General features: G+C 41.5%; 1 protein-coding gene across 2 annotated transcripts in view; it reads left to right on the forward strand.

Annotated features, from left to right (window-relative positions):
- Positions 1 to 18,446, forward strand: part of LOC149431519 (lysine-specific histone demethylase 1A) — a 59,774-nt gene extending 41,328 nt beyond the window's left edge. Inside the window, exons 15-19 of one of the 2 annotated variants that reach the window (XM_089665513.1) lie at positions 2,165 to 2,352; positions 2,479 to 2,593; positions 11,550 to 11,677; positions 12,790 to 12,936; positions 16,746 to 18,446. In XM_089665513.1, coding sequence (XP_089521639.1) covers positions 2,165 to 2,352; positions 2,479 to 2,593; positions 11,550 to 11,677; positions 12,790 to 12,936; positions 16,746 to 16,922 — 755 coding nt within the window. In that variant the 3' untranslated portion in view covers positions 16,923 to 18,446. Of the gene's footprint in view, positions 1 to 2,164; positions 2,353 to 2,478; positions 2,594 to 2,820; positions 2,906 to 11,549; positions 11,678 to 12,789; positions 12,937 to 16,745 lie in introns of those variants that run through there. The other variant, XM_089665514.1, reaches the window with a different exon arrangement.
- The last annotated feature ends 4,054 nt before the right edge of the window (positions 18,447 to 22,500 follow it).

The following is a 22,500-nucleotide window of genomic DNA, read 5'->3' on the forward strand; positions in this document are numbered from 1 at the left end:
AGGACGGCCTTCTGCTTTGTGTTATATAGTGCATCCAGAAAGTATTCAAAGCACTTAACTTTGGCCACATTTTGTTATGTTACAGCCTTATTCCAAAATTTATTAAATTAATTTTTTCCTCAACATTCTACAAACAATACCTCATAATGATAATGTGAAAGAAGTTAGTTTTGAAATCTTTGCCAATTATTAAAAATAAAAAACAAAAAAAAAAACACATGTACATACAGTGGATATAAAAAGTCTACACACCCCTGTTTAAAATGCCAGGTTTCTTTATGTAAAAAAATGAGACAAAGATAAATAATTTCAGAACTTTTTCCACCTTTAATGTAACCTATAAACTGTACAACTCAGTTGAACAACAAACTGAAATCTTTTAGGTGGTGGGAAGTAAAAATAAAAAATTAAAATAATACGGGTGCATTAGTGTACACACCCTTAAACTAATCATTTGTTGAAGCACCTTTTGATTTTATTACAGCACTCAGTCTTTTTGGGTATGAGACTATTAGCATGGCACATCTTGACTTGGCAATATTTGCCGACTCTTTCTTGCAAAAACACTCTAAATCTATCAGTTTGCAAGGGCATCTCCTGTGCACAGTCCTTTTCAGATCATCCCACAGATTTTCGATTGGATTCAGGTTTGGGCTCTGGCTGGGCTATTCCATAACGTTAATCTTCTTCAGGTGAATTAATTCATTTGTTGATTTGGGTGCATGCTTTGGTTCATTGTCATGCTGAAAGATGAAGTTCCTCTTCATGTTCAGCTTTCTAGCAGAAGCCTGAAGGTTTTGTGCCAATATAGACTGGTATTTGGAACTGTTCATAATTCCCTCTACCTTGACTAAGGCCCCATTTCCAGCTGAAGAAAAACAGCCTCAAAGCATGATGCTGCCTCCATCATGCGTCACTGTGGGTATGGTGTTCTTTTGGTGATGTGCAGTGTTGTTTTCGCGCCAAACTTATCTTTTGGAATTATGGCCAAAACGTTCAACCTTGGTTTCATCAGACCATAACACCTTTTCCCACATGCTTATGGAAGACTTCAGATGTGTTTTTGCAAAATTTAGCTAGGCTTGGATGTTTTTCTTCCTAAGAAAAGGCTTCGGTCTTGCCACTCTACCCCATAGCCCAGATATATGAAGAATACGGGAGATTGTGACATGTACCACACAGCCAGTACTTGCCAGATATTCCTGCAGCTCCTTTAATGTTGCTGTAAGCCTCTTGGCAGACCAGTTTTCTTGTCTTCATCAATTTTGGTGGGACATCCATTTCTTGGTAATGTCACTGTTGTGCCATATTGTCTCCACTTTATAAATGTCTTCACTGTGTTCTATGGTATATCTAATGCCTTGGCAATTCTTTTGTACCCTTCTCCTGACTGATACCTTTTTACAAAGAGATCACTTTGATGCTTTAGAAGCTCTCTGCGGACCGTGGTTTTTGCTGTAGGATGCGACTAAGAAAATGTCAGGAAAGACCTACTAGAACAGCTGGGCTTTATTTGCGTTTAATGAGAGGCACTTTATATGATGGCAGGTGTGTACTGACTCCTATTTAACATGATTTTGAATGTGATTGCTTAATTCTGAACACAGCTACATCCCCAGTTATAAGACGGTGTGCACATTTTAGCAACCACATTATTTTAGTTTTTTATGTTTATTTCAACCCCCCCTAAAAGATTTCAATTTGTTTTTCAATTGAGTTGTACAGTTTATAGGTCACATTAAAGGTGGAAAAAGTTCTGAAATTATTTATCTTTGTCTAATTTTTTTACATCTCAGAAACCTGACATTTTAACAAGGGTGTGTAAACTTTTTCTATCCACTGTATGTACATGTGTTTTTTTTTTTTTTGGTTTTATTTTTAATAAATTGCAAAGATTTCAAAACTAACTTCTTTCAGGTTGTCATTATAGGGTATTGTTTGTAGAATGTTGCGGGAAAAATTTAATTTAATCCATTTTGGAATAAGGCTGTAACCTAACAAAATGTGGCAAAAGTTGAGCGCTGTCAATACTTTCTGCATGCACTGTAGCTACATACTCTCTTAGTGTTTCTGGATCATGAGGTTGAATTTGTGCATATGACACTGAGACTTGTTTTCAGGTTATATGGCTGGTAATATATTTTTCTTGATTTGCTTACTCTAGGATGTGAAGTAATAGCAGTGAACACACGCTCTACTAGTCAGACATTTATTTATAAGTGTGATGCTGTCCTCTGCACTCTGCCTCTTGGTGTATTGAAACAACAACCTCCTGCTGTGCAGTTTGTTCCTCCACTTCCAGAATGGAAGACCTCTGCTGTTCAAAGAATGGGTTTTGGAAATTTAAATAAGGTAGGCATTCAGTAAGCACAGGGTTCTAGTAATGCTAACGTATCATGTAGAACAAGTCCATGCTACGGACTTGTGAGATATATATTTATTTATTTAGTTGTTTCCATTTCTCTGTTTTATTTTCAGGTGGTACTCTGTTTTGACAGAGTATTTTGGGACCCTACTGTGAATTTATTTGGTCATGTAGGCAGTACGACTGCCAGCAGAGGGGAGCTTTTTCTTTTCTGGAATCTGTATAAAGGTAATACATTTTTACTTTATATTTTAGGCTAAGTGTCTTTCTCATACTTTTTTTTTTTCTTTTTCAAACGTAGCACATGACATGAAAGTCGGAGTTTTATATGTTGTAATCCAAACTCTTTTTAATGTTTGCCTGAAAGTAATTCTTGCTGCAACTTTTACATGCTTTTGCTGTTCAATTGTTCCTCAATTGTATTTCATATACAGCTTTTTAAATTCTACCTCTAGTGCATACCTGTATACCAAATGTGTAATGATTACCCTTGATGAACAACTGCTGGGATAAAACTTATTAATTATACAAGCTCTAAAGGTATACAGTGAGTGAGCATGTTTTGTGACCTTTAATAAAAATTGCTACTTTACATGATTAAATAGGGCTGTACCTCTTGCTGTGAATAAACAAAATGCTGTTCTTTGACTTGCAGCCTTGGTCTACTTTAGCTCTTTCACTCTTTCATCATTAACAATGTATTTTTTGAGCAATTTGTCAACAAGGTGTTAATTGCCTGCTAACAGTCCAAATCTTATAAGCTGGAAAGTTTCAGACATTGCTTGTAAAGCTGCTGTTATGCAGCCTTTTTTTTTGTATGCTAGTGAAAGACACTGTAGAATATTAATAAACAAGGAATTCCGATACACAGGGTTAATTGAAAAATACATTGAGACATGGCCAGGGCTAATGCTATTGAAGAATAACTATAGAAGAGAAATATGGGTGCTTTCATGTGGATTGCCTTCTGAAAATGCTAATTGCTTGGCTGTCATTTCTACCTGCTTGTCTTATGCCAGATTGGTCCCCAAGAAATTGAGGCCATGAGGATTGGCATGACATGTGGGCAACTAAGGTTCAAGAAACGTCATCAATAGAGGCGTATGTGTTACCCCCATATTTGCCCAGGATAACCTCTCCCACTACCAGCATGCCTCAATTTTTTTGCTAGTGTCCTAGCTAGGGTTCCACCTATGCTGTTGTTGTTTTTTTTTTGTTTTTTTTTTTACCAGTGAGTGCGAGTATCGATGCTTTTGGTCAAGTACTCACCGATGTCTTTGTGGTGCGATTTGAGCCCTTACAAAATGAAAGGGCTCAAACCACACTGCAAAGAATTGCATGCAATTTGAACATGAATGCGGTGCAATTCCTGTCCAAATCCTATTCAGTTTCCTGCACAGCTCCTGTGTCCCAGGCTTGTCGTAGTGACTTCAGCCTGAGTTCACACTGGAGCGGTGCGGGTAACTTCCCTGCATGATGGGTTCCACCCCCCCCAAGCCAAAGCTCTTTTCGCTGTACTACTTCTGTGGATCACAGGAGTGCAGTTTGTTCTGCACTCCTGTGACCTGGTTTCAGTTGACAGTGTGCTGAAGTCACTCAGCCGGTCCAGGCTGGGGAAAGATCCGACTTTAAATTCCGAGCCAGCTGCTCCCTCCCCCTCCACAGCCCAGCACTACAGTGAACGCTGGATAAGCAGAGAGTGGTGACTGACAGTCCTGCTATCTGCTCAGAGCGGCTGTGAGAATCCAGCAATCAGTCGTCATGTGATCACTGAGTTCTCACCCTTGGCTTCTTTTAGAGGGCCTTGGGGACTAATATTATATAACTTTTTGTAATACTCCGTAAACACTTTAATAATCTCTTTATTTGAGTGGACCAACTCCCCCTTTGAACTTTTTATCTTTTCTATATAGTTCCTATTTTTCTTTTTATTCAAAGCTCTCATTAGATATCTTCCTGGTCTGTCTCCCCATCTATATCTCTCGTTCAAAACCCTGTTGTATACTCTTCTCTTCTCCTCATCCATCAACCTCTCTAGCTCATCTTTTTTATCCAATAACCTCTGTCCCGTATCTTTTGTTATTTTCTTCTTATGGATCTGCTCCAAGTCCAATATTTCTTTTAAGAGCCCACTGACCCTCTCTCTTCTTTCCTTTTTCTTCCTTGCTCCTGCCGCAATCAAGATTCCTCTTATGAATACCTTGTGGCTTTCCCAGACTGTAGCTATCGATACTTCCTCTGTTTCGTTCTCCTTAAAGTATACCTTAATCTCTTTCTCGATTTTCTGAACTACATCCTCATCCAGAAGAAGAACCTCATTTAACCTCCACCCTAATCCTCCTGTCCACCTTCTTCCCCATCCCATTTTCATTACAACAGGAGCATGATCCGAGAACGTCCTTGTCTCTATGTCAACTTTAACCAGATGATCTATAAGTTGATGGTCTATTAAGATGTAATCTAATCTCGAGTATATCTCATGTGCATTAGAGAAGAAGGTATAGTCTCTGTCTTTCATATGCTTTATTCTCCAAGTGTCCACTAGTTGATATTCATGCATCACTTTTTTCAGAGCTCTCAGAGACCTACTTCCCTCTCTTTGCACGGAAGAGGTATTATCCTTTTGTGGGTCCATACAGAAATTTAGGTCTCCAGCTACTATCAAGCGCCCTTTTTTAAATTCCATTAATTTTTTCAGCAGACCCTTCATATACATCTCCGGGTTTTTATTAGGGCAGTATATATTGGCTAAAGTACACTCAATCCCCTGGAGTCTACCTTTTAAGAATAAAAACCTCCCCTCCGGGTCGGTTCTTCTATCCTCCAGCTCAAATCTCATATTCTTTGCCAAACCTATTGCAACCCCTTTTGCTCTTTTAATTGGAGAATCTGCATAGTACCATGTTGGGTAGTGTTTGGATTTCAATTTCACGTTTGCCTCTATCTCAAAATGCGTCTCCTGTAAAAATACCACTGACGTAGCCCTATGATGTAACTCTTTAAACAACCTAAATCTCTTCCCTGGACAACTCAACCCGTTCACATTATAGGTTATAAACTGTATTTCTTCCATCATTCCCAATTAACTCCATCTCTCTTCCAGATTGCCTCTTCCTCTTTATCCCTTCTGTCATGCAGAGTATTGACCCAATACCTCCTCTCCTCCCTCCCACCCAACTCTCGTCCCCTCCCTCCCCCCTTTCCCCTTACCCCTTTTTAGGCTTGTAAAGTGCCTACTAATCATTTGTGGGATCATTCCCACCCTTGATTTAAGACTTTGGGGTTGACCTCCGCCCATGGGCGGCTCACCTCTCCTCCATCCTCCCCAGTTTACCTCTCTCTAAAAATTTGACTCAGAAAAAAGAAGAAATCAGTCCGGAAGAAATACCCTATTTTCAGAAGGGGGTGAGTGGGAGATGAGGAGAATGGAAGGGAGAGAGAGAAAAAAAAAAAAAAATTCGAGTCTCTATTTCTCCCCTCCCTCTCTCCCCCGCCCCAAACCCCCCCCTCTTCCTCCCCTAACCCGCAGCCAGTCCTCTTTTCTTATGTCTTCTAATTCTCCTCTTTCTTCTTCCCATCCTTCTATTTCCATTCTTTGCAAGTCCAATCTCTCACAAAAGATTCCTCTGGAAATCTCAGATAGGCTGTAACTCCGTTTCTCCATCCAATTAGGCATTCTGGGGTTCCCCATCTATACTGCACCTTCTGCTTTCTCATTTGTTCCAATAAAGGTCTCAAGGATCTTCTTCTCCATAGGGTCTCTGATGTTAAGTCCGCATAGATTTGGATATCTAAATCTCTATATTTAATTATTGATCTTCCTTTAATCTTCCTCCAAATCTTATCTTTGTCCCCAGATTTTTGAAATTGAACAACTGTGTCCCTCGGTCTCTCCTTCCCCATGATCTGTTTGAACTTTCCTGTTCTGAACACTCCATCCAGATTAATCCCTTCAGATTCCGCTCTATCCATTATGGAGTTTAGAATTTTACTAACTAGTTCATACAGTGATTCCCCTTTTACAGACTCTGGGATTCCTCGTACCCTAAGATTACTCCTTCTTTCTTTATTCTCTTGAACCTCCATCCTATAAAGAAGTTTTTTCTGAATAAAGTCCATATTTATTATCTTCCTTTCTAGTTTAACAATGGTTTGGGCCTGATTTTTACCTTTCTCCTCTGTTTCCTCCACTCTCAGCAACAGGTGCCCCAAATCATTCCGAATAGATGTCATTTCTTGCTTTATCATTTTCTCCAGACTTTGAAACATTTCTATCATCTCTTTTTTATTTGGTACATGTAGTTCACCCTCAGGTTCGTTTTTCTCCAGCCTTTCCACCGTTTGTTGACTACAGCTGCTATTCATGTCCAGTGATAATCTAGGGTTACTACCCAAACTGATTTCCATTTCACCTTTTTCACTAGCATCTTGGGGCCTTTCTGGAGTACTATTTCCTTGAGTAGTATATTTCTTGATCGTTCCCGTTTGGGACCCTTTGAGCCCTGCTCCTTTATTTCCTTTATTCTTCATGTCCTCTATGGGTCTTGTTTTCTTCTATGACCCCTTATACAAATGTATGTCATATGCCTATGGCTTGTTAACCCAGCCTTGCCTTGCTATTTTTCCTTTTATTTTACTTTTCTGTGTCTCCTTATTCCTCTTCTCTTCTCCACCTCTTCTTGACCCTTGGGAATCCCCCCTCCTCTCCTTCACCTTTTTCCTCCCCTCTGCCACAGGAGATTATAGTACACACACAATATTCCAGTATGTAAAAAGCCCCAGCCGCTCTCACTCACCCTTCTCTTTACTTGTAAGAGGCTCTGGTCATCGGGTAGAGGGCTTTTCTCAGTCCTAGGGGGATTCCTCCGGGTCTCCTTTGGCTTTTCGGTCACTTGGGGGTCATCACAAGGCAACAGGCTGCTTCTCCTAATTTTCCAGGGTCCAGGGCCAGTCTGCGCGCCGGGGAGCGAGGCCAGGAGTAAGCTGGCACTTCCCTCTCTGCTCGGGATGCCGGCCGGTCTCGCCTCCTCCCAGAGATCCTTCGCGGCTAGTCGCATGGTCCCGCCGCGTCTCCTCGTCTCCCGGCTGACCAGGCTCCTGCCTCTCTTCACGGGCCACTCACCTCCCCTGCTCTCCGATCTCTCCTCCTCGGCCCACCTAACTCCGGTGAGTCTGCCCCTTCATTTTTTTGCTTCAGAGGGTCCCTGGGAAGGATGGAAAGCGGAGCCTAGCAGAATGCTAGTGCCTCACGCTCTCCTCGGCCGCCATGTTCGGGCTCCTCCCTCCCGTCCCTGATCCTAGATTTGGCAGAGAGTGAGTTCTCACCCTTGGAGTCAGTGGGAGACCGATGCACCATTAGGGCGATGCTGCATCCACTTAGGTAAGTATAACTGAGCAAAAAAAAAGAAAAAGCCCATATTTCTCTTTTAAGCAGAACTAACACAGAAATTAACAGCCAAATATATATATCTATCTATCTCATTAGTTATGACACCAGCTACTTGATGGCTTGATACTGTAGAGTCAACATATGGACATTGGAAACTGTAACCGTTCTCATTCAAGGTTTTGGGCAACAGTTACATTGGTGAGTTTAGTTCAGCTTTAAGAAGGCCCTCACTATTCTGGTAATAGGTGCACCTCTCTTTAACCACTTCCATACCGGCACTTTTACCCCCTTCCCTCCCAGGCCATTTTTCAGGTTTCAGCGCTCTCACACTTTGAATGACAATTGCGTGGTCATACAACATTGTACCTAAACTAAAATTTTATCATTTTCTTCACACAACTAGAGCTTTCTTTTGGTGGTATTTAATCACTGCCGGGGTTTTTATTTTTTGCTAAATTAACAAAAAAAGACCGAAAATTTTGAAAAAAAAAGTTTTTCTTTTTGCAAAAAAGTTTTTGTTTGTAAAAAAATAATTGTTCTTCATAAATTTAGGCCGAGATGTATTCTACTACATGTCTTTGGTGAAAATAACCCAAATTAGGATGTATTTTTTAGTTTCTAGGAAAGTTATAGAGTTCACAAACTATGGTATAGATCTGAAAATTGATCAATCCTGAAGTACTGACAGCCAATCTAATTTCTTGAGGTCCAAAAATGTCAGAAAAGTACAGATATGACCCCTGTTTCCAAAGTAGACAGTCCGACGTACTTCATAACAGACATGGCGAGTTTTTTGAAGTTGTATTTTTTTTTCATAATGTTTTGGAAAATGAAAAAAATAAAAAAAATAATCACTATTTTTTTTTTTACATACTGTCACCAGTGCAGTACAGCGTCATCATCATATAACTGGCATGGCAGTGATCAGGGACACTGACTGGTGACAGCACGAAAAAAATTATATATAATTTTTTTTTGCATTTTTTTTAACTATATTTAAGTTTTTATTACTTTTTTTTTTAAAGATTTTTTTTTTTCATATTTCACTATGACCAAAGTAGTATAATGTTACCATAGTAACATTGTGCTACTTTGGGGAAGTGATCAGTATTTTTTTTTTTTTTTACACAATTTGCTTATAGCAAAGAATTACTTTGCTATAAGCAAGCATTCACCTGAATGACATCGATTCATTCAGGGTTTTTTTTTTTCTTTCTTTTCTCGTGCTTAGCTGTGATTTGACCACGGCTAATCACATGACGTGCATGTGATCACTGTGACCATTCACAGCTAGACACTAGTATACAATGGATGGCATGAATGAAGCCATCCATTGTATACAACTGTCATGTGACCTGCTGTGATTGGTCACAGCAGGTCACATGGTACCAGCAACGGGGGCCGGTACTCAGATCTGTCATCGTCCGTGTCCGAGGTACACAGCCGGTGACAGATCGTGCCACTGCGCGGCTCTGCAAGCACGCAAACTGCGCATGCCCGGGAGGACGCCGTACGGCGTCCACCCGGAAAGCTAAAGCATTTTGCCGGCCGCAAGCGGCTATTGGCCTGGCGTCTAATGGTTAAGGACCCAGATGAAAAACCATTGTAAGCCCTTTCTATCTGGTCTTGCTTTTTGTATGATTCTGGCTATGAACGTAGTTTGTCAAACCATGTCTGAATTATGTAAATCCTTTAGGACATTTAACTGCTGCTGTGGTTGATCCCTCTGCAAGTGAGTAGATTGGATCCTGTCCTGGGCAGAACTTCTTTTTTCCAGCCTTGTCAGCCATGTACATTCCAGACATAGTCAATTGGCAGGCAGACTTCTCAGCTGACAGCATCTGCACCCATGGTCCCTATACCATGAGTTCCGGGACCAAGGACCTCCTGGTTCAACAACAAAATGAGATGGGTTTGTCTCCAGGTACAGATATTCTCTAATGGAAGCTGTGGTTGCTCTGGTGATTCTTTTGTATTGGTAAACCCTGATCTGTTCCTTTTCTTCCCCTTAAAAGTCTTTCTCATTTTCTTTGCCTGGTTGAGAAGGACCAATGCACCATCATGCTTCTAAGTCACTGGCTTTAACAGCATAGGACTTCGAGTTTATTGCTTGCAAAGTCAATCATCAGACATGGATGGCATATTTCACTTCGTATGAGTTTTGGGACTTTCACCACACAGTTTCCATGTGGGATCAATTTTCTCCTTTCTGCAGCAGAGTGTGCACCAATGTCTGGGTCTTCAGTTCTATCAAGGGTCAGGTTTCTGCTCTTTCTACTCTTTCAGAGACCATTGGCTTCTCACTCTTTTTAATTAAGACCTTTGTACAGGGGGTCTCCCATTTAGCAACATTTGTCCTATTCCTATGATTCAGTGGGATGTGGATCTTGTTTTCTCTCAAACTACCTTTGAAACCTATTAGAGACGTTTCTCTCTCTGGTCTTACCCTGGTAGTCTTCACTTCTGTGAGAAGAGTATCTGAGTTGACAGCCTTATCCTGCAAGGAAACATTTTTGGTTTTGAATAAGATGTTAAGGCCCAGGACTTTCTTTTTGCCCAAGTTATTTTCTGCCTTTCACTTTAACCAGGACATCCTCATCCTGTCCTATGTGACTAAGGTTCACCAAAAGTCAATTTCCTTCTGTTGCCTGGATGTGGCTTAGTCAGTGAGCCCCTGCTTATTTTCAGGAATCTGATTTTCCTATTTGTAATTCTGGATGGACCCCTTAAGGGTGCATCAGCTTCTTATTCCACCCATCTCTAGATCAGACAGACCATCATCCAAGCTTGTGGTCTAAAGGATTGGGTTCTACCATTTTCTGACAAAATAAAACACTGTACAAATATTGTGATGGCTTCTTAGTCTTTTCTTCATTCCCTAATTTTTGCAAGGCTGCAGCTGATTCCTTAATGGATGGATACCAATCTGTGTTTGTCATGCTCTATACTGCTTTTCTAAAAACTGAGACATCTTGGTACTGAGAGGGGTTATCTTTGATGGTCCTACAGTTCTGTTTGCTAGTGTTCAATCCTACAGTAGGTGCTGGTATAACACAGCTTCTTGTTTCCCTCAATGGACAAGAAAGTGTTTTTTCATGGCGAGTACAAACGTCCTATTTATTCCTGCCAATCCCTTCACTGGCTCCCGATTGCCCAACGCATCAAATTCAAACTGCTAACCCTGACCTACAAAGCCATTCACAACGCCGCCCCAACCTACATAACTGACCTGATACCCAAATACTACCCTACCCGTGCTCTCCGCTCCTCACAGGACCTCCTACTCTCTAGCTCCCTGGTCTCCTCCTCCCACGCCCGGTTGCAGGACTTCTCTAGGACTTCCCCCATCCTCTGGAACTCCCTACCCCAATCCATCAGACTGTCACCCACCCTCCTCACCTTCAGGCGCACCCTGAAAACCCTCCTCTTCAGGGAAGCCTACCCCAACCTCACATAACACCTGACCTCACCTAACAACCTCCTCCACTCCTCCCACCACTCCATCCCCCACAGCCATCTCCACCTTCCCCTCCCTCCTAAATTGTAAGCTCGAAAGAGCAGGACCCTCGAACCCCTCGTGTATTGTATTGTTACTGTCTTGTCTCATGTTCTGTCCCCCTTGCTACTGTACAGTGCTGAGCATACCCTTTGGCGCTATATACTGTATAATAATATAATATTTCCCATGGGATTTTTTTTTCCCTTCTATGTTTCTAAAAGTGTACATTAACTTTTATTCTATCCAGTTTAAAAACAGCTGTTCTTTGTCCTTAATAAGATGGTTTTGTTTGACAGCACCAATACTTCTGGCCTTAGTAGCAGGAGAAGCAGCTGGGATCATGGAAAATATCAGTGATGATGTTATAGTCGGACGTTGTTTAGCCATTCTCAAAGGGATATTTGGAAGTAGTGCAGTTCCACAGGTACATCTTTCACAGCCAAATATTGAATTTGTGTTTGTTTGTGGTATGTGTTAAAGTATAACTAAAGGCAAAACCATTTTTTTTTTTTTAAAGCTTTGGATAAAGTGGTGATGGATTTGAACCCGTCAGGCTTTCAAACCTGTCTAGGGATTCACCCTCCTGTATTTGTACTGTTAGCCATTATCACTGCAAGTGTGAAAGAAAATCACAAATTTTAGGTTCGAATCGGAGGGGATTAGAGAGGCAATCTTCCAGTGGTAACACTAGTTCCACTGACCCTGGAGACAACCAGGGATACCTTTTTATTTTGGAGGGATTTCACCTCACTTCCTTTTATTTATTTATTTTTTGCCAAGACAAAGAGAAATCTCCCCCGTGGGATACAGACTCATCAGGGGTTATAAACAGGGGTTTTAACTCTCTCATACTCTATCCATAATGATAATTATTGTTTCACTTTTAGTTCTAATTTAAGTTTTATACATGTTATCATGTAAACTACACTTTGACTACCAAGCCCCAAATGCAAGCTACGTATGAACCATGAAAACAAAAATGTAGCTTTTGAGCCTCACTGTTACCGTGCAAATGTGAAAAATTTCAGTATTACAATATTACTATTGGCTCAAATATATTTTTCTGTAAAGCCTAAGTCAATGTTTTATTTCATTTTAAATACTTAATCTTGGCCAAGCTGGCTCAAATAACCTAACAGCGCAGCCACTGTCTGCGCTGTATAAACTGTAAGTAGAATCGGCTACATACAGTATACAATGCTGTGTTCCAGCAGCAGAATAGGGACTTCCCATCTACTGCTGGAAGAAAATCAAGTAGGGTTGAGTGAATGGCAGAATGAATGGAAATTCATGGCACATGGAACAGGTATGTATCAGTGCATTGTGGTAATGCACGTGTTACCGCAACATTCAAGTGTGAAAAAGGCTTTGGAATATTGATTGAGGATGAGCAGTTGACAGGGCAGCAACTATCATATCTTCATGTATCCAGTAGCCTCCACTTACTCTGGAAATTTGAACCAAAAGTAACTAAGCCTAACTTGGAAAAATAAATGTTTTATAAATAATAATGAGATTTGATATAATTCCGTCTAGCCAAAGGAAACTGTTGTGAGTCGGTGGCGTGCTGATCCATGGGCCCGTGGTTCTTACTCTTATGTAGCAGCTGGTTCTTCTGGGAATGATTATGACTTAATGGCTCAACCAATTACTCCAGGTCCTGCCATTCCTGGAGCACCTCAGGTGAGTTAAATATCACAATGAAAGCTGAAATCTATGCACTCTGTTTTAACCATGCATGTTCCTTACATTTATTGCATGTGGAATTAAATGTTCTATCTCTGAGTGTGTGTAGAAAAGTCATACAATTAATATGCTACCTCTCAAATTAGCCTTTATAGGAAAACTCCTGTAAGTGCAAACCTTAGTGGTTAGGCTGATATGTGCCATACCCCCTCTGGTCACTAATTTGGCTTGTAGCATGTTGACAGGTGCTGCAAGTGTTTTGAAATGTGATTTTATAATTGATGGAGTAGAAAGTGTCAATATAAGGGCTCTTTCACATGGGCGTTCCATATGTCCATTTTTTTCATCTGTCCATTTACGGTTGAAAAACGGACACCCATGTATTTCATGGACTAGCGGATCCAAATGGATGATCTTCCGTTTACATCCATTAATGTCCATATCCATTAACATCTGTTTTTTTGAACGGAAGAAAATTATTTTTCTTCCGTAAAGAAAAAAAACGGAACGGACGAAAAATGGATGTACAGGTGAAACTCGAAAAATTAGAATATCGTGCAAAAGTTCATTTATTTCAGTAATGCAACTTAAAAGGTGAAACAAATATATGAGATAGACTCATTACATGTAAAGCAAGATAGTTCAAGGCGTGATTTGTCATAATTGTGATGATTATGTCTTACAGCTCATGAAAACCCCAAATCCACAATCTCAGAAAATTAGAATATTGTGAAAAGGTGCAATATTCTAGGCTCAAAGTGTCCCACTCTAATCAGCTAATTAAGCCATAACACCTGCAAAGGGTTCCTGAGCCTTCAAATGGTCTCTCAGTCTGGTTCAGTAGGAATCACAATCATGGGAAAAACTGCTGACCTGACAGTTGTGCAGAAAACCATCATTGACACCCTCCATAAGGAGGGAAAGCCGCAAAAGGTAATTGCAAAAGAAGTTGGATGTTCCCAAAGTGCTGTATCAAAGCTCATTAATAGAAAGTTATGTGGAAGGGTAAAGTGTGGAAGAAAAAGGTGTACAAGCAGCAGGGATGACCACAGCCTGGAGAGGATTGTCAGGAAAAGGCCATTCAAAAGTGTTGGGGACTTTCACAAGGAGTGGACTGAGGCTGGAGTTAGTGCATCAAGAGCCACCACACACAGATGGATCCTGGACAGGGGCTTCAAATGTCGTATTCCTCTTGTCAAGCCGCTCGTGAACAGCAAACAACGTCAGAAGTGTCTTACCTGGGCTAAAGAAAAACAGACCTGGTCTATTGCTCAGTGGTCCAAAGTCCTCTTTTCTGATGAGAGCAACTTTTCCATCTCATTTGGAAACCAAGGACTCAGAGTATGGAGGAAGAATGGAGAGGCACACACTGCAAGATGCTTGAAGTCCAGTGTGAAGTTTCCACAGTCTGTGTTGATTTGGGGAGCCATGTCATCTGCTGGTATTGGTCCACTGTGCTTCATTAAGTCCAGGGTCAACACAGCCGTCTACCAGGAGATTTTGGAGCACTTCATGCTTCCTTCTGCAGATGAGCTTTATGGAGATGCTGACTTAATTTTCCAGCAGGACTTGGCAACTGCCCACACTGCCAAAAGCACCAAAACCTGGTTCAATGACCGTGGGATTACTGTGCTTGATTGGCCAGCAAACTCGCCTGCCCTAAACCCCATAGAGAATCTATGGGGGATTGGCAAGAGAAAGATGAGAGACATGAGACCGAACAATGCAGAAGAGCTGAAGGCCGCTATTGAAGCATCCTGGTCTTCCATAACACCTCAGCAGTGCCACAGGCTGATAGCTTCCATGCCACACCGCATTGAGGCAGTAATTGCTGCAAAAGGGGCCCAAACCAAGTACTGAGTACATATGCATGCTTATACTTTTCAGAGGTCCGATATTGTTCTATGTACAATCCTTGTTTTATTGATTGCATGTAATATTCTAATTCTCTGAGATTGTGGATTTGGGGTTTCATGAGCTGTAAGCCATAATCATCACAATTATGACAAATCACGGCTTGAACTATCTTGCTTTGCATGTAATGAGTCTATCTCATATATTAGTTTCATCTTTTACGTTGCATTATTGAAATAAGTGAACTATTGCACGAGATTCTAATTTTTCGAGTTTCATCTGTATATGGATATACAGTCCATTTTTGCATTGGTAAAGGATGTAAACTGATGAAAAACTGATGTGAACTGTTCCATTTTTTTCTTGGAAAAAAACATGACTAAACTGATGGAAAAAAATGGAATGCCCGTGTGAAAGGACACTCAGTCCTTTTCATCAGTGTGAATAGTTGATGCAAGCTGAGAAATGTTCCCATGTATACTTTATTAGCTAGCGTGGCTGTTTCAGAGTTCCATAAGTCTGGCATAGGTTGTTAATTTAAAAACCTTTTTTTCTAAATCAAACTCCAAATCAAACACAATTTTTATGTGGCTTGCCAGAGTCATGACCCACTGCTATTCTCACTTGACTGATAGTAGCACATGCATAGTACCACGTTCCTCACTTTTCTTCATAGAGTTGAAGGCTCAGGTCCATTTAACATAATCTCCCTCTGTGAGTACAGCTAAACAGTAAAGCAGGGTTCATAATGTTGCAGTGGGGTAAGGCAGCCCATTCTACCTAATGCATCAAAAAGTTGTTTTTAATGCAACACACAGTGTCACTCTGCATTGTATTGCACTTAAAATGAAGCTGCGTTGGTAAGGTACTTGTGGACGCCATTAAGAATGAATGGCACAACAGCACACAAACACATGAAGCTCCACTACAACAGTGTGGACCCCACCTAAAGACGCTCAATATCCCTTAAGGCTGAGGCTTAGCAATTCCTTGTCACTATGGCAACTCGAAAATGCTCAGAACAGTGTGTATTTAAAGTGATATTAAGTGCCCGGTCATACCAGTGCCATTTGGGAATTGAAATTGCATCTAATGAATGTCAGTGTCTTCACATTTCTGATTTTCTGCAGTGCGGTTTCTAAAGTAGTTTTTGCATTACCGATCCTGTTCTTTGGTTCCTCGCTGGCGCACCTGGCCCCTCCCTCGTGCCCCCAGAGCAAGCAGCTTACTAAGGGGGCACCCAAGCAGGCTCGCTCCCGAGCAACTGCTACTTGTGCCCATTCACACACAGCTGCGGCTCGGTCTCACACCCTTTCTCTACTCATTGGCTCACCGGCTGTGATTGACTGCAACGGGAGCCAATGAGGAGGGAGAGTCCCTGAAGAACCGAGGCTGTTGTGCACATTGCTGGATTACTATGGGCCTCCGATAAATATAATGGGGCTGCTGCCCACAGGTTTTTTACCTTCCTGCATAGAATTTAGGGCTGGCCTGATTTTAACCAAACCGTGCACCACATGTCTTGTCACAAGAATTTAAGTGAATACTAATCTATCCATTCTACCTAATATTAGCATGATAAAGCAGGGAAGGATTGGAGAAAATGGTTTTACTGTAAGGCAGGTTTAAAAATAATCCTGAAGTAGAACAGATATGGAAGAGGACTGACCTAAACTTGGTGATATGTTCTTAATATGCTTAAAGCGGAGCTCCACCCAAAATGGGAGGTTCCGCTTTAAGCCTTTGTCTCCCGCTCCCCATTTAAGGATTGGCACCTTTGGTGAAACCAGCCATGAGGAGGACACCGAGGGAAAGGTAAGTGTCTCTATTTTAAAAGTCAGCAGCTACAGTTTTTGGAGCTGTTGACTTTTTTTTTTTTTCAGCTGCAACTCCGCTTTAACTGTCAGTCCACACTGTACCTGATTTGATTTTTTTTTTTTTTTTCTCTCTAGCCTATCCCTCGCTTGTTCTTTGCTGGTGAGCACACCATCAGGAATTATCCAGCTACAGTTCATGGAGCTCTCCTGAGTGGTTTGAGAGAGGCAGGACGTATTGCTGATCAGTTCCTTGGTGTCATGTACAATATACCTCGTCAACCCACCACTGGGGGTCCTGCACCAACCATGTAGTTAACTATAGATGGACATTGGATTGATTTAATTTTGGACTGGATTTCTTCATTTGAACACACCTATTTATGGCTGCTGAAGTATTTCAAACCAAGATGATCATCAAAGTATTAATGGATTTGTTACTCCAAACTGTTTTGTACACCAACATCAAATTCTGATGTTAATTTTGTCAGATCATGATTGCTATTTTCTGGCACAAGTAGCTACATTTTGCATCCAGAATTATGCCCCTTAATGTTTAAACAAACATTCTGGCATTGATTATTACTGTCTTTTTCTTTTGTCTTGGGTCTGTCCTTTTTTTTTTTTTTTATTTTGTAGTACATTTGTGTAGTAACTGTCTGATCAAGTATTTTTTATAATAAAGCTCTTTATAAAAAAAAAAAAGTTAAAATTAATAAAAAAGCAAAAACAATATAATTTCAGTGGGTTTATAACTTATTTGTCATCACACAATAGCAGAACTCCAGAAATTATTATACAGGGTTAATATGCCAGCAATTTGTGCATGTAATGGAAAAAGGCTGGTACAAAAGATGCTTGGATGGGATTACAAGTACAGCCAGTGTTCATTAGCATACAGTAGATTATTTCAGGTACTTATATAGCGCCGTTAATTTACGCAGCGCTTTACATATATATTATACATTCACATCAGTCCCTAAGCCTCAAGGGGTGTACAATCTAAGAGATTGGACATGGGAGCAGAGTTTCTGGGTTTGCAAAGTGTAGTCACTTTTTGGTGCTTCGTAGTGGTCTAACAAAACGTGAGTAGATGACTGTGTGTGCAGGTGTCCAATAAAGAGATGTCTTCCACAAAGATAACGAAAAGTCACCTGAAGGTGCCTGCACATACCTGTAGCAGCATCTTAAATTCCCCCGCCAAAGCCCCAACACTTCATGATTGTCTTGCCCCTACCTGCCTTCTGCACATTCCTAATCACCAGCAAGGCAGCTGATCATAATGATGGCTCATTAGAAATTTGTGGGGGCAGTAAGCTCTGAAACTCTGTGAAAGTGTATGACCCTTGCCTTTCGGAACGTCCAGTATTCGGCTATGACAGGAGGGTTTGAGAGACCTCAATTTGCCTATGTTTCATACATGCATTTTTTTTTTCTTTTATCCATGGCAGAGTCTCTTTTAAATCCTAGGCACAAGGCTGTAACTGCATAGACAAATGTTTTTTTTAAATCTTACACAGGAATATAAAAATAAATTGAAAGCAACATGACTGTGTTAAAAAAATCATGAGAGCAATATGGGACTATCATTATTGAATTTTGAAAATAGCTGCCTGGTGTGTTGTACTATGATATTTTCCAGTGAGTGACCTGGAACAAGTAGAGATGTGACTTTCATATTCTGTGTCCTTGTTTCAAACCAGAGAATCGGACATTTTGCAGCCAAACCGGCAGCTAGCTATGAAGTCGGCAACTGCGGTGCATGTATTTCTCCTATGCAAGGTGTACTTTATTAAACTGTAAATAAAAATGTTGCCTTCAGGGTCTACCTTTATAAAATGCAAATGCTTCCTGATTCTCAAACGTACCCAGTGCCATTCAAATTTGTATTGGAAAATTATCGATAAAGTAACATTTGATTGAATAATCGGGACAACAGACTCCAGACTAGAAAAGTAACTTTAGTCAAATATCGATGGTCAGGCTCTCTTGTGGCAAATGTACATATTCGCCAGCACACCATGGATCTCCAATATGGTCCAAAAAGGTTTTTATTGCAAAAAGATCATATCACAAAAAGTGCAATGTTTCGGAGCCGCACAGGACCCCTTTGTCAGGCATGTGATCATGTGCCTGACGATGGGGTCCTACGCGGTTCCAAAACGTTGCACTATCTTTTTGCGATGTGATTTTTTTTTTTTTTTGGACCATATTGGAGCTTCATGGTGTGCTGATGAATATGTATGTTTGCCTATGTTTCCAGTCCCAGCTGGTAGTCACTACAGCACCTCCCATTAAGGAGCCATGGAGCCATACTGCCAGGAATGTGTGCGATGGGAACAAAGATAAAGGCTCTCTTGCCATCTGCTTTTATGACTTGGAAACAACTGTCAAGCCTATTTAAATAAAAATAAATATATATGCACACACACATTTTTGTTTTATTAGGCATGGCAGTTTGCAAGTCATAAAAGTAGATGGCAAGTAAGTACAATGACCTAGTGTGATACAGTTTCTTTAAAGTATAAGTGAACCGTCACCTTGTAGAATGACCCACCCATAGGTATAGATTTTAAATGCCTTTTTTTTTTTATTATTTTAAATAGTGATCCTATAACCTCTGTTTTCAGCTGTATCAGTAGGAGGCAGGGAAATTGTTGCAATACACTGATTTTCCTAGTGAGGAGTTGTGCAGTAGGTTTGTCAGCACAAGTTCTGGTCATTGGGGGACAGCCAAGCTGTTTGCACAGCACAGCCAGAAAATTAGCCATGCTAGAATGAATGTGCTCTCATGCCCAGCATGGTCAGTGTGCAATAGGAAAGCAGTGGGACTGGCAGGATCACCAGATATTTCAACAAAGAAAGCAATGCAAAGAGCACAGGATGCTTTTCAACCCAAGTACAATAGACACATATCAAGTATATGAAAGGCTGGAGTAACAAACACTTAAAGGTAAAATCTAATAATATAATGCACATACAATTTTTTTGGAATTAAAAAAAATTCCTATTGGTGGCCTGAGAACCAGTCTACTGAAAGAAATCCAGGGGCCTGTTCAGCAGGGCTTAATGCTAAGGCTAGGTTCATATATGTGCAGGTGGTGCAGCTGTGGATCCGCACAGAAATCCGTGCAGCCAAACAACCCACACAGAAGAATGCGGACCCGCGAGCGGGTGCCATTCTAATGGCATGCCACCCGCACTGAAAATTGCAACCGTACTGGGAACTGAGGTTCCCATGCGGGCTGTGGTTTCAGAAGAAGTGCAGGGATTTCTTCCCTTCGTGTCCCGGGGCACAGGAGTCCATTCAAATGAATGAGCTCTTGTGCCCATGCAAAACGCAGACCACAGGAACGCAGATATGTGAACAAGGGGTAAGAAAACATGAAGGGATGCCTAGATCAGCAGGAAGAAGCTCTTCTGGAGGGGCATATCCAGCCAGCCGGGTATAGTTCTTCCTCTCTGACTTCCTGGGTCAGATCAGAGCATCCATAATCCAGACCAGTGGTGTTCAACCTTTTTTTTTTTTTCTTTTTCCCCAGTCAAGTCACCTTTTTAGAATTGTGCACAATCCTGGGGCACACGTCTGAGGGCTTGTTCACACCGCATGCGCTTGTTTTATTTTGCGCGTTACCAGGCGGTGCATCTTTTTATTAGGCTGTTCTATGCTTATGAAACACACAAAAAAAGGTGCTGGCATGATTTTTTAAAAATTGTCCTGCATCAAAAGATAAGGTACTGCGGTACTATGTTTTAATGGTTACCAATTTATGCATATTTGCTAGATGAGTGGGAGTGTCATTAAGAAATTTAATGGCACCCACCTGCATCTGCAAAAGAGAGTGCATTTTTTGCGGTATGGAAAAATGTATGAATTTGCATGTGTTACCACACTGCATGCCCTAAACTAGATTGTAAGGCAGAGTGGTTTGGTCAGTAGGTTTTAAATCCCTCCGGGTCCTCCCTCCTCCAAATCCCCCCTTTTATCAGAAAATGTCTCTTCCCACAACATGGCTCTCATCACTACAGGAGTAATGACAGCGACAAAGAGGCGATGAGAACCGGAGGAGGTGTGGGCTGTGCTCTCCCCCCACCCCCTCCAGCTCCCTTCCCACCTGTCTGTATACCAGAGATAACACAGAACACACTCCGATCAACTTTGCAGGGTTTGCTTAGCTCCTACTATTTTTGCTGCTGGGACAGGAGCAATGGGGGAAGGAGATAGTGGGAGATCAAGCCCAGTACAATCTGATCAGAGAGCACAGCCTTCACCTCCTCCCTTTTGCTATCTGTACTCCTTTCGGCAAATCACAGTTATCGGTAGTTCTCTCCTCCTGTCACGCTGACAGCTCGAGAGGAGAGCCGGTAATGGGCTTTCTGTGGAGGGGACATGTACACTGATCATCAGGGCACTGATGATCAGTGTAGCCCCAGCAGTGCCACCTGTCAATGTCCATCAGTGCCTTATGTCAGTGCTCATCAGTGACACATATCAATGCCCATCTGAGCTGCCTTTCAGTGCCACCTATCAATGCCAATCAGTGCTGCCTATCAGTGTCCATCAGTGCAGCCTCATTAGCGCACATCAGTGAAGGAGAAAAATCACTTATTTACAAAATTTTATAACAAAAACTAAGAAAAAACATTTTTTTTTCAAACTTTTCAGTGGTTTTTGGTTTGTTTAAGAAAAAATAAAAAATCCAGAGGTGATTAAATACCACCAAAATAAAGCTCTATCTGTCACAAAAAAATGATAAAATTTCACATGGGTACAGTGTTGCATGACCGTGCAATTGTCAAAGTGCGACAGCACTGAAAGCTGGAAATTGGCCTGGGCAGGAAGGGGGTATAAGTGCCCTGTAGGCAAGTGGTTAAGGACTGCCAGCGAAAATGTACAAATTTTGGCCGACCATGTGCACCCCATTGTGCTGGCAATGTTTCCCAAAGACAGAACCATTTACCAAGACGAAAATTGCTTCGATTCACAATTGGTGTCAAATCATGGTTTGATGAACATGCAAAGTCTCGCACCTTCCCTGGGCACTGCAGGCGCCGGACCTCAGTTTCATAAAGCCACTATATTTCATTATAGAGAGCACGGTTCAGGCTCCTTTTCCACCTCTGGCATCTCTGCGAGAACTGGAAAGATTTTTGCATGAAGAGTGATATAAGATCCTATTACCCACCATCCAAGACCTATATTTGTCAGTTCCCAGGGGAATCCAGGCCGTCTTGAATGCCAAAGGCAGTCCAACACCATACTAGGTAACGATTTCATTCTTTTACCTGGTGTTTCCATAATTTTGTCCAACCCCTGCATTTACTTACACTGATCCAGTTTTAACTGCTTCGGTTTTAACTGCTTCCGCGTCACCCTATAGCAGAAATACTGCTACAGGGCAGCACGGGTGTGCAAAATCACGTGTATATATACGTGATGTTGCAGTTCTGGGTAGGGGGGCGTGTGCGCCCTACCTGCGTCGCCATTTGTAGCCTTGGCTGTCAATTGCTGGGTCCTGGCCAGTGATTTCCCGCCGGCACCCGGTGATCCCCAAGGATTTTTGAAGGAGGAGACACCTGTATGTAAACAATACAGATCTCTTCCGTCAGCTCCTGCACACTACTTTGTATGGCTCTGCATAGCAGAGCCATACAAAGCAATGTGCTTATAGTGAAACACACACACAGCCCGCATAGTAAAACAGCACACAGTTAACCCTTTGATCACCCCTCATGTTAACCCTTTCCTGCCCAGTGCCATTAGTACAGTGTCAGTGCTTTTTATTAGCACTGATCACTGTATTGGTGTCACTGGGGATGTCAGTGACACCAAGTCAGTTCCCCCCAGTGTCAGAATGCCTGCTGCAGTCCCGCTACAAGTTGCTGATCGCTG

Source organism: Staurois parvus, unplaced genomic scaffold, assembly GCF_062004578.1.
Source record: "Staurois parvus isolate SC_StPar_1 unplaced genomic scaffold, SC_StPar_1.0 ptg002226l, whole genome shotgun sequence".
In the NCBI taxonomy this organism is placed as follows: Eukaryota; Metazoa; Chordata; class Amphibia; order Anura; family Ranidae; genus Staurois; species Staurois parvus.